This window comes from Lepisosteus platostomus, chromosome 25, assembly GCF_059453375.1.
Source record: "Lepisosteus platostomus isolate fLepPlt1 chromosome 25, fLepPlt1.hap1, whole genome shotgun sequence".
NCBI lineage: Eukaryota > Metazoa > Chordata > Actinopteri > Semionotiformes > Lepisosteidae > Lepisosteus > Lepisosteus platostomus.
This window is the reverse complement of record NC_142635.1, coordinates 16546549-16562625: the sequence shown is the minus strand read 5'-3', so window position 1 is coordinate 16562625 and position 16077 is coordinate 16546549. Positions and strand designations below refer to the sequence as shown.

The window sequence follows — 16077 nt, the reverse complement described above, 5'->3', positions numbered from 1 at the left end:
TGTGAAGAAATCTAGGGCACTTCTGGCGGTTCAAGGCGAACTCCCTTTTCTGTTCCCTGCCTCAAGTCCTTCATTCAAATTCAAGGAGGCTTCGCAGATTTTTAAAGGGATCCATACTCCCTGTTTCCCTGCTTGCCTGCATTTCCTCTGTTCCCTTTCCTGTGGCTGCGGGCTGAGAGGAGAGCCGGCTGACTTTGTGTTCGGCACCAGAACCAATGCCATCGCTGACCACGCTGATCAGTCGTTAACCCAACTGAAAGCCACAGGAGATACGAGACCCACACGCCGGGGTGATGCTTCTGGTGCTTCGGCTCTGCACCACCCAGCTGCCCGGGCCCTGGTGGCCAGTGTCCTCCAGCACCGAGCCCACCTTGGCCAATTTAGGGAGGTATTGTGGGCTTTACTGGGAAGCCGCTGCACCTCTGCGTGCTTCTCTCTGCTGCTGTGGAGGCCCAACGAGCTGTAAATGTGTCCTCTTATAAGACCCACGTGGCAGAGGGCCTGGCCAGGAGGGCTGGGGCTCTGTAATTCGTTAGCTTCTCATCAGGCAGGGCTCGGCGGGCTCCTCTCCTGGTGCCAGCGCCAGTATTGCCCTGGCTCCGGCCCCCAGCGCCGACCTCCCCCAGGGGGGGCGGGGCGACTGGCCCAACCTCCAGAACGTTTGCTCTGTAGCGGGCTCCTCGTAGCCCACCTTCCTGCTGTGGCGCGGGGCTGGGAATGCTGGGGGTGTCTGAGGAGGCCGGTTCAGGGAAGACACTACCCTTTCTGCCCAGTGTTCTGAGCAGACCACGGGCCCAGGGGGGGTCCGCGGGACCCCCGCCTGCGTACCTCCGCGTGGGGGTTAAAGTTCAGCAGAGACGTTGGAGCTGTATAGCCCCATGACCTCCAGGTGTTTTTCATAAACCAGCTTTTATGAAAACGTAATGGTTTTGTTGTTTGTTTTATTTTTAAATTGAATTGGTTTAAAAAAAACTTAGGCAGCGGCTAACACTGATGTGTTCTGACGGGGGAGGAAGTTGTCGGAGTCAGTTTTGACTGTCTTGAGCTCAAAGAGTCTGCCCGAGAGTGCTTTTCTGGCGGTCCCAGAAACTCGTGTCTCTTTGCTGGGTTTCTGAAAGGTGCTTTTTGAAACAGAGGTGCTGTCTCCCGCTTGCCTCGGTGCAGCCAGTAAGACACTGAAACCGGAAGAATCCGCTTCCAGCATCGTTCCTTCCCGGAAAAACACAAAAGAAACACGCTTTCTCTCCTTCTCTTGTCCGCGTTTCCGATCTGTTTTTCGGTTCTGCGCTCCTGGATGGCCGACAGGAACATTACGACGAGCGCTCTCTGACAGTTGCTCTGCTGCGGTGGCCTGTCAGACACACACAGCCCTCTCGCCACAGGAGTGTTATCAGCGGAGAGGTGGATTGCACAAGGCGTGCGCACACACACACATTTAATTGCTGGGTGAGCCGCAGGAGGTGACACTACTGACGTCAGCATCTCTATTGCCAACGACCCCGCAGTTCAGAACATTTCCAGGGGGCCCGAGTGCGTTTATCTAGAGAAGGGGGGGGGAGACTGAGCTGCGTGCCGGCGCCGAGCCTGTCCACTCCTGCTGGCTCCCTGATTTCAAGTCCCGCGGAGCTGGGGTGGCAGGGCCTGACAGAGACTGCGTCAGCCTGAGAATGAAGAACAAATCGGCCAGGCACAAGCAAAAGCAGGATTTTCTCCTGGAGGGCCAGGTCGTTGTTGGGTTTTCATTGTGTGCACTAGAGACGGAGTCTGGAGCCTCTGCTGTGGTTGGTTTGTGCCAGCTTAGTGCCTCCTGTATGGTGGTATAGAACCAGTATCCTGCATACAGTCACAGACACAAGGGCTGCATTGTTCTTCTGTCCCTGAAGCAAAGTTATTTAGAAATATGTTTGTTGAACTGTACTGTACCTCTCTTATTCTTCTTCTAGTTTAATGCCGGTTGCTGTTAACACATTGTAGTCAGTGAACTCATTGATCATTGCCAGCGCTGATGTCTCCTCCTGTGTCTGTGAGTTCTTCGCTGCCCTGAACCCCCCAGTGTCTGCGCCTCCTACAGACTGTCCACCCAACGTCCCCGTCTCGTGGGCTGTTCCTCGTTGAGACAGCGAGGCTCTGGCCGCGGTCGTGAGCCGAGACAGCAGAGTGTCTTTGTGGTGTGTGTGGGTGTGTGTGATACAACAGCTACATGCAGGTCAAGCCAATGGGAGCTTTTAGGGGAAATACAGAAGATGAAGATCACCTGTTCACCTGCAGGGCCCCACTGGGGTTCGAGCTGAGCTCGGCCCGCTGTGAAGGCCTCATTGTGCACCCCTCTCGCGGCCCGGTCAGGAGGGCTGTCTTCGGCGCACACGCATGGGATCCTTGGCGCTCAGAGAGAGCTGCTGCGTATTTGCTTGAGAGCCCAGAGCCCTTCTGGCAATCAGCTTGTGCACAAATCATGTAAAAAAGGCAGAAAAAGACTTCATGCACTAGCAGATGGGAAGACAGTGGTCACGGCTGTACAGTGGGTCACGTTTGTATTCATATGGGATTCTCTTTCAATGTTTTGTCTACCTGTCTAATGATAACGTCTGTCTCTGTTAATGATAGATGAGGCCATCTTCTAAAAGAGGCACAGGTGCGGTGTAGATTAATATGAAATCAGTTCGCTTGTACAGGTGACAGAAATTGAGTGGGATTTTATGCCAGATCTTGCTTGCCTTCAGGGCTGCAGATGGTGTAGAGATGCCTGTTTTGTGCACGTGAAACGCAAACTGGTGACCGTGCAAAGGGCTGGGGCTCAACTCGGGCGGTCTCACGGTCACAGAGTGCACCCTGGTCGCCCCTCAAAATCCACTGAGCAGCACTCATAGTTTCTGTCGATACAGTGATCACAGTGATCGTCCTAGAGATCCTTTATGAATTAATGTAGGGTTAAGAGTTAGGATTGGGGACTACAGCTGTCAGTGCTGAAGTGTGCATGAGTGCTTAGCAGTGGCTCTTGCAGTGGTCCCAGTAACCCGAAACCTCTCCTCTCTCCCCAGACTACCTAGCCAGCCACGGGCGGCTCAGCGAGCCGGAGGCGCGCCGCAAGTTCTGGCAGATCCTGTCCGCCGTGGATTACTGCCACAACCGCAAGATCGTCCACCGCGACCTGAAGGCGGAGAACCTGCTGCTGGACGGGCACATGAACATCAAGATCGCAGGTAGGAGCCCAGTCCGCCACACGGGCCCGGCCCGGGGCGGTGCTGCCCTGATCAGACTGGGGGGGGCTGGCTTACCTCATCAGAATGTAGGATGTGCTTCTGGAGGGGGGGGTTCTCTGTGGCAGCAAGGCAGCGCTTTGCACCTGGGGTACAACACCAGGCACAGAAGGGAGCAGGATCCAGCACAGGTTTTAGTTTGGCCATGGGGCACCCTGCAGGGCCTGACGCAGACGCTCACGTGACAGTGTGGTATGGAGATCCCTGGAATCGAGTTGTGTTGACCGGCCAGTCAGCACCGCCGGGGGAGAGGTGGGACTGTTGTGTGGCGGGGCTGTGTTACTGAGGCGTGGGGAGGGAGTGGAAACAAGGGGGCGCTCTCTTGTTCTTGGGCCCTGGGTGACGCATTCATCCCGGCCTCTGGGGGGCACTCTCTAGAGGAAAGCGTGCCCCCCACAATTCAAGAAGCTTGCCTGTCCTCCTTCCTGTCGGACACCCTGTCCTCTGCGCCCCTCTCTGGGGTTTAAGCACGTCAAGTTGTTTTCTGCCTCTGCGTGTTTTTCCTTAGCCCAGAGACCTTTCCCCGTGTTCCTGTTCTCGTTCCGCTCCTCTGAAGTTAAATTGGGCCACGGAGCTCTGACATTTAACGAGGGAGGGGCCCCCCAATTTAGTCACTAAACGTCCCCGATATGGGGGGCGGGGCGCCCTCCCTCAGCAGGACACTTGGCCGTGGCCTCTCAGAAGCCCAGCGGCATGATGGGACTCAAAGAAAGGTTGCAGCTTGGCTGTGGGGGAGGAGGGCTTTTATATCCCACTTCAAAGAGCCGTTACCCCCCCGGCACTCCTGTCTCGCCGCAGGTCTGACGGGGGGCTCAGGCCAGGACAGTCTGTCCCACTCCAGGGGTGACAAGAGCGCAGGCGCGGTCCTGGGGGGGGAATCTGTCCAAAAGGACCTGCCCATAGTCTCACACTCTCGCGCCCTGAAGTCTCGGGCAGAGAGACCGGCCTGAGCTGACCAGCCCTGGGTCTGTATTTCCTGGCGCACGGCTGCTAAGTTCATCTCTGTGCGTTTGTTCGGAGTTCAGAGGCTCAAAGACTGACTCCCACGAAGTCATCATCACCTGCGGCTCCAGACTCTCCCCAGACTCTCTCTGACCGAGAGACAAATCCCACTGTCCAGTCCTTCCACCAAAGCCCGCCTCTCCTCTCCAGACCTCCCTGCCCAGACAAGGGCACCGCCTGAGCCGGGCAAATGTGTTTCCCTAAATCCAGCTTAGCTGTCTGGGTGGAAAACAGACACTGCTTAGCAGATTCTGCCCTCCTCCTCCTCGGCCTTTGGTAGCTTCCTGAAGTGGCCACGCCCCGAGAGCTGCTGTCAGGATGCCTGTGTGCTGAGAGAGATAAGAGGTCTTTGCCAGCTCCTCCCATTGCCTCAGAGTAAATTCCTGGGGTCACAGACTCCCGGGGTCACAGGGCTCTGTCCCGCCTGTCACTCACGCCTGAAACAGTGGTCAGAGCCCCTCCAGGTGTGCTCACCTGCAGCTGGCTCTTTGGAGGAAGCCATCACAAGTGTGCTGGGCTGTCCGAGGTGTGCAGCCCTACATCTTTCAGCTGTCCGCACAGTTTGCCCAGGAGCCTGCAGCTGGACACTGTCGAAACAGATCGAACCGAATTGGGGGACTGAGCCCCGAGCTGCAGCTCTCTCCAGGCCTCAGACCGGTCCCGTTCCAGCACCTGCAAACTCAAACCCTTTCATTCATTAAATTAACGAGCTTAATGAGTTATTAACAGCAAGACGCCCCCGGGCCTGGTGCGCTGTGGTTTGACACCTCTCAGGTGTGTGACCGTGATCATATCTCACTGCCCCCTTGCGCCCCCTGCTGGACAGATACCTCCGGCGGCTTAGATGTGCAACGGTAGGACAGAACGGCTGGATTTCGAGTCGTTCTTTATTTTAGGCTCACACCTGCCGTACTGCATTTCTTGTTGCTGCAGCTAAGGGGCTCCTGGACTGAAAAATGAAGCAGCTGGGGATTTCTGTTTTTATGGCGGGCACTTCCCAGCACCGTCCCCCCGCGCAGGTGCTCCTCCTCCTCCTCCTCCGGGAGAGTCCGTATTTCTCAGGGCCATCCAGCAGAGTCAGACATGAGAATTTACATCTCGGAGTGTGATTGCGCAGTTTGCCTGCGAGTTATGCTGCGTCGGACGCTTGCAAAAGCAATAATCATAAATTACAGGGTTTACACGGCGTCCTGCACCTTCGGCTGAGCTGAGGAGCAGTCCCTCTCCAGCAGCCTGACATCAGGTCCAATAAAATGAGTCACGCTCACAAAGTGCTGGCTGATCTCAGATGCACTGTAGTACATATTTAAGTGGCGACGCCAACTAGCAGCAAAGCTGGAATTGTATTTTTCGCCAAGGCGTGAACTCATAAACGCTGTTCCCAGTGCTAGAACGGTGTAACTGGGCGTACCTGCAGCACAGGGGGGCAGATCTACAGGCCCCCCAGCCACCATCTGCTGCTGATCCTGAGCTCCAGTGCGCAGGGTGGTCAGTCAGGCTTTTAGGGGACTTCAGATCACTCACCAGCGCAGGCGTCCCCCGTCTGGAGAGGAGAGGTCAGGGTCTGCAGACCCCCCTTCCCCTCTGACCCCGAGTGGGTTCTGGGGAGCCTGGCCGGGGAAGGGGGGACTTGTGCAGCCGCAGGGGAGTTGTGCCACACGGTGGCAGGGGGCTGTGAATGACAGCCAGCTCTGGGCGCGTGTGCGCGTGTGCGCGTGTGCGCGTGTGCGCGTGTGCGCGCATGAAGGGGCTCCGGGAGGCAGGCAGAAGGAGAGACTGTTATTTTGAAAGCAGCCTCCCTCCTCGCTCCCCCACTGCCTCCTCTAGGCAGCGCTGGATCATTGACGTCAGTCAGGCTGCTCAGTATTCAAGCCATGAAGTGGGTCAGCGCAGACGATTAGTCCTGCCTGCTGCCTTGTCTTACCTTGCTATTGTCAGCCCAGAGCTCTGTATCTCTTTCAGCTCTTTCTGCGTGTCCTCTGCATTCCAGCAGAGCCCTGTCCCTGCGGGCGACACTGAAGGATGCTGGGTGCAGAGAACAGGGCAGGCGGGGGGGGATTGTTAATCCTAAGAGCATTATTATCACACAGACATGAAGCCCTTTGTCCTCCGGAGCCAGCCTTGCGAGTTTAAGACGGAACGCTCTTGCGCTGTGTCCTTCCACCCTAAGAAGGGAGGAAAGATTTCTGTCCCTTGTTGCTGTCGAGTTCCCCGAAGAAATGTCTTCCCCTCCGTCTCGCCCAGGTCTGACGGCTGGCGGTTTCAGTGTCCTGAACTCTGCCCCCGTGACCTAAACCGCACGTCTGGTGGTCCCGGCTAATCCTTTTCACTTTGGCAGAGATGGGTTTGACTCCCCTCATTTCGCTGCTTCAAAAAAAAAACACCCCCCTCGAGCTCGCCAGCCCACAGCCCCCTCTGGACTCGCCCTGATCCCGTGTGGGAGGGGGGTAAGGGGTAGGGTGAACGTCAGACGCGTGAGATACCCATCTGATGTTTCTCTCTAACATTCCTGTGGGATCTGTCAGGAATTTGTGGACGTTTCTGAAAGGACTCGCCTTTGTTTCTTAAGACTTCTCTCGCCCTCCCGCGTCAACGCCCTGCTGCCCCGGCTGTAAGTAGGCCTCGTGAAACGGCCTGGCTGGGGGGCGCCCTTCATTTCTGTGCCCAGCATCCAGCTAGCGGGGTGCCTGCTGTTCCTCTCTTCCTGTGGATCTGTAGTGCGAGTGCAAGGTACACACTCCCCTGGGCCATCAGAGATCTGATCCCTGTCTGCTGGCCTCGCGCCGGCGACTTGAAGCGGCACAGTGAGACGTTCACCCGCTGTTGTAGGGAAACGCGTCGGGCGTGCCTCCCTGCTCCCTCGGCCTCCTCAGCGGGGGGGCAGCGTGTCAGATCTCTCACGGGCCGGGCCGGCCGAGGAGCCCAGACTCGTTCACAGAGCCGCGGGCCTCCCTGACTGCTGCCTGGTGCTCTTCCATCCCGTTCCTCTTCCTCCGGCGAGGCCGAAGTGACCCCTGATGTTGGAGCCCGTGGAGGAGAGCTGAGGCGTACCGCTGTTTTGTGCGCTTAGCGCTGGTTTCTTTGGGGATAATTTACTTGAACTTGAACTTTATTGCCATATCTAACCGGTCCATGTACTGGTACAATGGAATTGTTACTGACAGAAAGTCTCTTGATTGTTAAAACAAGTGTAAAAACACAAAGTGCAGAAAGACAATAGACAAACAAACAGTAGACAATGTACAAGTAAACAAGTAAACAGTTTGAATGTAAACAATGCAGACATGTAAACAATGACTGGAGTTGTGCAATAAATAAATAAGAAATCATATTGAGGTAGAGGGTGTAGGTGTGGTCCGAGGGGCATGGCTAAATGCATTCGCCAATCGTACTGCTTGTGGATAGAGGCTATTGAAGAATCATGTGGTAAGTGTCCGTACGCTCTTGTACCTCTTGCCTGAGGGCAGTGGGGTGATGCCCGGGGTGGTGACTGTCCTCTGTGATGGCCAGAATTCTACCACGGCAGCGGTCCTCATAGAGCTGTTAAATCTCGGTGAGACCGCAGCCGATGATCTTGTGGGCCATATTGACCATTCTCTGCAGTGCCTTTCTCTCTCGAGAAGAGGTGTTGCCATACCACACGGTGATCCCGGTGGTGAGGATGCTCTCGATGGTGCAGCGGTAGAAGTTCACCAGCACAGGTACTGGCATCCCCCATCGTTTAAGGCACCTCAGGAAATAGAGGCGCTGCTGAGCCTTCCCTATGATAGAGTCAGTGTTCACAGTCCAGGTTAGATCATTAGAAGTGTGAATTCCCAAAAACCTAAAGCTGGTGACTGTTTCCACTTCCGTTCCATCAATAACGAGTGGGCTGTGAGTGCCTGTGTCTCCGAAAGTCCACTATAAGCACTTTCGTTTTATTTACGTTCAAGTGAAGTGAAGACAGAGGAGGGGCAGTGTGCTGGGGTGTAATTGTGGGTGCGCAGGTTAACGCTGAATGAACACCAGATCCAGGGGTCCCTGTGCAGGGACAGCTGGACTGTGCACCAGGCCCTCACACGACCTCCCTGCTGGCTCCAGGCACAGCTGGTGGGGTGTTCTCTTCTCTTCTCTTCCTCGCTGCTTCGAAGCTCAGTCCTTCCGAGAACTACCCTCCGGTGCAGCGCGGGTGGAGATCACACTCACGACGGCCTGCGTTCAGGCAGCAGTTTCGCCCGAGTGCTCCTCTGCTCCTCGTGTTACAGAATCAGACGGAAAGCACGGCGCTGTCTGTGAGGAGAGAGGCAAGCGTGTGTGCGCTCGGAGCGGGGCAGGCTGCACCTCAGCGTGCCCCTCGGTGTCCCGGGCCTGGGGCATGAGTCAGGGATGAGTTCCCAGGAGAGGGGGGGGATGATCCGTGCTGCTGACTGAGCTGCACAGGGATCACGATGCACATGGAGCGCATGTGGATTTCCACATGAGTCACATTCCTGGAAGCCAGGCGCTGGGACAGCACAGGCGGGAGTCAGCTGTTGCTGAAGCAGGAGTCGGGGCTGCCTGCCGTTCTCTCTCTGTCTCTGTCGCGCTGTGTGCTCCTCTAAACAGTAAGAGGTGGGTTTTTCCTCTGCCTCAACCTCGTACCCAGAGGGTACCTCTAAAACACATCAAGTTGACTCCTGCTATTAAAAATCACGGTTCTGCACTTTTACTGTATCTTCGCTCTCCGTGAAGTAGACAGTTTAGCTGTCAGTCAGACCAGATTTCAGCTTTTTCGGGGTTTCCTTTCCGGCGCGGAGGCTGTAAAGCCATGTGCTTCGGGCAGGGCCAGATGCAGACGATCATGCAGCAGAACTGCGCTGGGTTTTGGGTGGGAATGAGGGAAGCGGGACTGGAGAGCGCAGGACACGGGGCCCAAACGCCCCCCAATCCTGCTCACGTTGGGTTTGTCGACTCGGACCAGCAAGCTGAGCAGTTTGAGAGACGACGGATCTTCGCTTTGCTGCTTCTGGGTCTCAAATAGAAAACCCTCTCAGGAGCATTAGCAGTCACGTGAAGTCATACACAAAAACAATTAAGAACAAACGTGCGTCTTATACGTTTGTGAGAGTGTAGTGTACTAGACTAGGTGAGCAGGCAGGGACAGGTGTCACAGCCAGCAGCCATATCACCCTGCAGCTCCCAGCTCTCCGTGGTCTTGCTGTCCCTGTCAGGCCCTGGTTTCTCCTGCCTTGGCCTCTGTCTGGGCAGTTGCTGGGCAGCCTCGTATTGTGTACCCCATGGGGACATGCCAGTGCGACCCCCTTCCCCCAGCCTCTTCCAAAAGTCTTGTGATTTTAAAGATTCTGCAGGCTCGCATCTAGCAAGAGGCCAGACAGGCGCTTGCAGAGGAGGAGCGAAACAGTGTTTTGTTTGTTTTGGACTTACAAGAGTTTTGGAAAATTAGCCCTGGGTTTTGCTCTTGCAGTCGGCTGGTTCATGAATGTTAATCGCACTCATTGAGGCCGGTGTCCTGCTGTGGATCAGTTGACCATCTCATTCCTCTGCAGCGAAGCGGAAAAGAACAGCTTTTCCTCTAAAAGACCACAGTTGTTGAGGAAGGAAAGACTTCAGTTCCCTGTGAGCAGAAAGCGTACGTCCCTACCGCCGTCCCAGGTGGTCGCTGTGCCCTCCTGCAGGAGAAAGTAAAAAAAAAAAAAACTTGTCTTTTCTTCTTGCAGATTTCGGATTTGGAAATTTCTTCCAACCAGGGGAGCCCCTGGCCACATGGTGCGGGAGCCCCCCCTACGCAGCCCCTGAGGTGTTTGAGGGGCAGCAGTACGAGGGCCCCCAGCTCGACATCTGGGTGAGTAAGTGAAGAGTGAGGGGCTGACCTGCCCCTGTCGGGCCTGAACCCCCTTTAGGTGGACTGTGAGTGTGTGTGTCATATCGGGGCTCCCTGTGAGAGTGTGTGTGTCCTGTTGGGGCTCCCTGTGAGAGTGTGTGTGTCCTGTTGGGGCTCCCTGTGAGAGTATGTGTAGTGTGTGTTCTGTTGGGGCTCCCTGTGAGAGTGTGTGTGTCCAGTTGGGGCTCCCTGTGAGAGTGTGTGTAGTGTGTGTTCTGTTGGGGCTCCCTGTGAGAGTTTGTGTGTCCTGTTGGGGCTCCCTGTGAGAGTATGTGTGTCCAGTTGGGGCTCCCTGTGAGAGTGTGTGTAGTGTGTGTTCTGTTGGGGCTCCCTGTGAGAGTGTGTGTGTCCTGTTGGGGCTCCCTGTGAGAGTGTGTGTAGTGTGTGTTCTGTTGGGGCTCCCTGTGAGAGTGTGTGTGTCCAGTTGGGGCTCCCTGTGAGAGTGTGTGTGTCCAGTTGGGGCTCTAGTGCCGATGCTGCTGTGTCCGTCTCTGCAGAGCATGGGCGTGGTCCTGTACGTGCTGGTGTGTGGAGCTCTGCCCTTCGACGGCCCTTCGCTCCCCGTCCTGCGCCAGAGGGTCCTGGAGGGGCGCTTCCGCATCCCCTACTTCATGACTGAAGGTACGCGAGAGAGGGGGAGCCGGCACCCCGCATGGGGCACCGCAGGGTGCCCACCTGGGAGGGGAGCAGGTCTCAGGATGCAGGATAACTGCTGTGCAAAGACCTTTTCCTAGATTCCTGTAACTTCCAGCTCATGTTTCCAAACTACGCTTAAACAGGAATAACTGCAGTCTACCTATCGATCTGCAGTCTCCCTTTTGGATGCCACCCTCAGACAAGGCCAGTGTCCCAGCCTGTTTTCCAGTGATCTCACACGGGGGGAAAAAAAGCACAGGAAGCTACAATTATCACACTGGAGAGGAAGATCCTTTGAAAACGTACCAATCCCTTTCTTCCAGGCTGGCCCTCCTGCCAGTGGGGTGCGGTGTTTCACACAGTGTGGCCCACATCCCAGTCATTCGGCTAGATTAAAGCAGCCCTTCTGTCTAGATCCACCATCAGAAGCTTCTGACTGTTATCGGGTTGACTCTGCCCTTGATCACAGCTCGACAGCGCTCGCCGTCTGGCTCCAGCTGGGAGAGATCTCAGAGGTTAGGCAAAGATGTAGATGATGGTAACTCAGTTTTACTGTTTTTGAAAAAGGGGTCTCATCATTGCTTTAGAGCTAAAGATCCAGTCCCCACAGTCGCCCTGTGTCACTGTAGTGGGGCCGGGCTTGTCTGGGACTGCGGGAGTCTGATCCCCTGTGCCAGAGAGCCATACAGCCCAGACTGGCAGCATCCCCAGCGGAGAGACGGCGGGGGGGTCCTGACGCAGGGATGTGAGGTTAGCTGATCCCACACGCCGCGGAGGGAGAGATTAAGTCCAGGGCTTACATAACAGAGCCTGGGGACGGGCCAGCGGATCCCAGCCCCCGACTCCTGCCAGAAATGACTTTGCAGGCAGGGGGTGCGGTGGAGGGGGATAAATTCGGGGGGTCCAGGGGCCCTTGCCCAGGACCTAGAAGCGGGGTGACCTTGACCTGTAGAGCAGCCTGAGCCGGGCTGCTGCCTCGGCGCCGAGCTGTGCAGTGATGATCCTTGGTGCCCGTCTCACCTTTATAATAATAACTGAAGCCCCGAGCTGACATTTGCTGGAGGAATGTCTTTTTTTTAACTGGAACTGTGAGTTCAGAGTGACGGTTCAAGGTCCCTTTGCTCTGCCCCCTGTAAAACAGCATGAATTAAGTTTCCTCCCACTTGGCTTACCTTATGGAGCCCAGTCATTTCTCTCTTTTTTTTTTTTGCATTTTGGGATTTACTTTTTATGACGGTCTCAAACCTGCTCGTTTGTTCCCCCCCCCCCCCCCTTTAATCGTGAAATAAATAAAAACTGATCCAGAAACGGTGAAGTAAATGCGCTGGGTTCGGCCCTGCGGGGGCTCTGGGTTGATCTGTGTGGCCTGTTCAAGACTGCAGTTTGCCAGGCTGTCCGATCTGGCAGTTCTCTATAGCGTGATCGCCGGGGTTGATTGTGCCGGAAGCTCTGGGTAGGAATCTCTCGATCTGCACGTTGGTTTTTCTGGTGGGTCTGTGTTGTAACTGCAATGGGGAGGGGATGTGACCGGCCGGCCTGTGACCCTGCCCCCGCAGACTGCGAGCACCTGATCCGCCGCATGCTGGTGCTGGACCCCTCCAAGCGGCTGACGGTGGCGCAGATCAAGGAGCACCGCTGGATGACCCTGGAGGTGCCCGTGCAGAGGCCCGTGCTGTACCAGCAGGCGGCGGCGCCCGAGGAGGGCGAGGCGGGCGTGGGCGAGCACAACGAGCAGGTGCTGAGGCTGATGCACAGCCTGGGCATCGACCAGCACAAGACCATCGAGGTAACCGCGGGCCTCGTTAGTTAACGAGCTGGGGGCGGGGGCCAGGGTAAGTGAAGTAGACAGTTTAGCTGTCAGTCAGACCAGATTTCAGCTTTTTCGGGGTTTCCTTTCCGGCGCGGAGGCTGTAAAGCCATGTGCTTCGGGCAGGGCCAGATGCAGACGATCATGCAGCAGAACTGCGCTGGGTTTTGGGTGGGAATGAGGGAAGCGGGACTGGAGAGCGCAGGACACGGGGCCCAAACGCCACCCAGTCCTGCTCACGTTGGGTTTGTCGACTCGGACCAGCAAGCTGAGCAGTTTGCGAGGCGACGGATCTTCGCTTTGCTGCTTCTGGGTCTCAAATAGAAAACCCTCTCAGGAGCATTAGCAGTCACGTGAAGTCATACACAAAAACAATTAAGAACAAATGTGTGTTTTATACGTTTGTGAGAGTGAAGTGTACTAGACTGTGGTTAAGGTGAGCAGGCAGGGACAGGTGCTCGGTGTCACAGCCAGCAGCCCTATCACCCCACAGCTCCCAGCTGGCAGCCCCACTGGAGCTCAGCAGTGTGAGCCTGGTCAGTACCTGGAGGGGAGACTCCTGGGAAAGCTGAGGCTGCTGCTGGACGAGGTGTTAGTTGGGCCACTAGGGGGGGCTTACCCTGTGTCGTCCTAATGCCCCAGTATAGTGAAGTATACTATAAAAAGGCGCCGTCCTTCAGATGAGACCACTCTGTGGTCATTAAAAATCCCAGATCATTTCTCAAAGAGAGTAGGGGTGTTACCCCAGTGCCCTGGCCAAATTTCCCCCGGCCTCCTAATAACCCCCGTCTCTGAACTGGCCTCATCACTCTGCTCTCCTCCCCACTGAGAGCTGGTGTGTGGGGAGAGGACTGGAGCATCATCCAGGTGGGGGTACACACTGGTGGGGGTGGAGGGGATCCCCATGACCTGTAAAGAGCTCTGACTGGAGTGTCCAGGAAAAGCGCTCTATAAGAGTAAGGAGTTATTAATTATTGTGAACTTTCAGACCCCCTCTCTCCTTCTCAGTCCCTTCAGAACAAGAGCTACAACCACTTCGCCGCCATCTACTACCTGCTGGTGGAGCGGCTCAAATCCCACCGCAGCAGCTTCCCCGTGGACCAGCGGCTGGACGCCCGCCAGCGCCGGCCCAGCACCATCGCCGAGCAGACCGTGGTCAAGGTAACCGCCGCCGCCGCCGCCGGGTCCCGTGAGGCCCGAGTGCCCCCTCCCCACCTTGGGGATTGCTCCACCGCCGGGTAGGGTTGCTGTGTGAGCGGCCCCCTGTGTGTGTGTGTTCCAGGCGAGCAGCGCCCCCCCGCCAGTCGGCCTCCTCCCTCAGAGCGTGCGGCTGCTGCGCTCCCCGGCTCTCCCCCAGGCCTCTGCGGACTCCTTCACCTTCCCACCGTCCCCCTGCGCGCCCGAGCCCAGCCTCATGGAGGAGGAGGTGGGCACGCCTCAGGTCAGTGGGGGGTGGGCGCGGGGGGCGGGCACGTGCACGCTGGGGGGGTCGATCAGTTCGGTGGCCCCCTCGGAGCCGGTTCCCCACCTGTACTGAGACACGCAGCGGCAGAGAGGCCTGCCTTTTCCAACGGCGCACGGAATAGGCGCTGATCAGAATGCCAATGACGGCTCGTGATCGAAGGAGAGAACGGAGGCCTGTGTTCCTCCAGGGCTCCAGACAGCCGTCCCTGCTGGCACAGATCAGCGGCGCTCAGCCACCAGGACATGAACCGGAACACCAGTGCAGCAGAGCCAGCCGAGACCGCAGCCAGGGCCCCGGTACAGGATGATTGCTCTAGCGTAATAATAATAATAATAATAAACTTTATTTTATATAGCGCCTCTAAAGGTGCCTTCTCAAAGCGCTTTACAGGATGACAACAACAATAAATAAGAAGAATACACAAGATAGGACACAATGACGGTATACAGAGGAGACCGTGGATGGGGGTAGTAAGAAGAGCAGAGGGGTGAAGAATGGAACAGTTCAGTGAAGACTCTTCTGAAGAAGAGGGTTTGGAGTCTGGATTTGCAGGAGTTTAGAGAAGGTGACTCTCTGATATCCTCGGGGAGAGAGTTCCAGAGCTTGGGGGCATAACAGGAGAAGGCCCTGTCGCCCATACAATGTAGACGGGCTGGGGGGACAGTAAGGAGACCAGAATTCTGCCTGGCCGCCCCAGAGCCAGCAGCGCCGCTGTCCTGTGGGATCCTGGAGAGTGGGGTATCCCTGTGGCGGCCCATGCTGCCGCTGTTGGGGATACAGGGTCACCACATAACCGCCATGGCTACCCCCTTCGTCCGCTGGCCTCGCCCCCGCCGCACAGCTGGCACAGCTGGGGCGCAGCCTCTCCCCCGTCGCCCTGGCGCTCCGCGTTGCAGGGGCACCCTCCCAGGCCGGCTGCTCGCGGCTCTGCTCTCCGCACCATTCCGGCTTTTACAGGGCCGTTGAGGAGAACGGGAGCCGACAGCTGCGCGGGTCACCCCAGGCCCCGGTGAGGATAGTTCAGTGACGAGCTGCAAAGCAGGGGGGCGGGAGAGCAGGGCCTGCAGTCGGGGCAGTGCTGGAGTGAAGCAGGGAGAAGCAGGCTGACTGACGGGCTCCTGACGGGAGGCCCAAGCGCCCTGTTTCCCTGGCTGCGCTCCCAGCTGGACTGTGTCACAGAGCTCTGCTCTCCCAGCCAGAACGTGCTTCCTGTCACTGCATTCCAGAGCTGCACGTCCTCCCCTCGCTCTCCCAGACACGTCTGAGGAGCCGGAAAGAGGAGGAGGGAGGGAGGGAGGGAGTGGAACTGTAGCCAACACACTTGTCCGTGGACGCACAGCCCTGCCGGGCTGGAAGAAGCAGGGGGAAAGGAGAAAAGGCCCAGGAATAGCCAGGAAAATGCAACGCACCCTGCAGTACAGCACCAGGCTTGAAAACGGAGCCGACACAAACACGTGGGCAGCTGGTGCCAAAGCTACTTCCCAGCTCCCCGCTGCAGAGGCTGCGTTCCTGGTTCGCTCGCCAGGCTTGTCTTGGCCCAGTGACACCCAGCCGGCATTGCCAAGCAGCTGTGGGTCCCCGCGCCCCCCCCCCTCGTCAAGAGGCTTAGCGGGCGACAGCTGGAAGAGCCATTCATTGCAGAGACAGAGATGCCAGTCTGTCCTGCCGTCTCTGGGCTGGGTGAGCTGGGAGCGCAGCCAGCTGAAGACGGGCTCCTGGGGATCTGGGGAACAGGCTTGCAGGGTCGGTGGGGTCTGTCGGGCCCTGGGGGCGTCCGCGTCCCCAGGAGGAGGTACTCATAAACCTTGGTGCTGCCGTTTGAGAGCTGGCGAAAAGATGTGTGTTGGCAGGATTTCGTCTTTGCTTCCAGACTACCGGTTTGTGCTCTTAAGAGTGCTTACTCCTGTTCAGACAAAAGAGGCGGGGAGACTGTAATCACTTTTCACACCCCTGGTTTGAATAACGCAGCTCTGCCCAGTTTGTGACACAAGAGGGGCAGTTAATTTAGAGAATATACAGATGCTCACCCACGTATATCTGAAGCAGTTGT

General features: G+C 56.9%; 1 protein-coding gene across 6 annotated transcripts in view; it reads left to right on the top strand.

Moving 5' to 3' along the window:
• The window catches only part of LOC148641256 (serine/threonine-protein kinase SIK2-like), a 43775-nt gene that overhangs the window by 20948 nt on the left and 6750 nt on the right, over positions 1-16077 (top strand). For 5 of the 6 annotated variants that reach the window (XM_088620040.1, XM_088620041.1, XM_088620044.1 and 2 more), the window contains 6 exons: positions 3039-3200; positions 9956-10080; positions 10617-10740; positions 12312-12541; positions 13571-13723; positions 13845-14003. In XM_088620040.1, the coding sequence (XP_088476166.1) occupies positions 3039-3200; positions 9956-10080; positions 10617-10740; positions 12312-12541; positions 13571-13723; positions 13845-14003 (953 nt within the window). The remainder of the gene's footprint in view (positions 1-3038; positions 3201-9955; positions 10081-10616; positions 10741-12311; positions 12542-13570; positions 13724-13844; positions 14004-16077) is intronic. The other variant, XM_088620042.1, reaches the window with a different exon arrangement.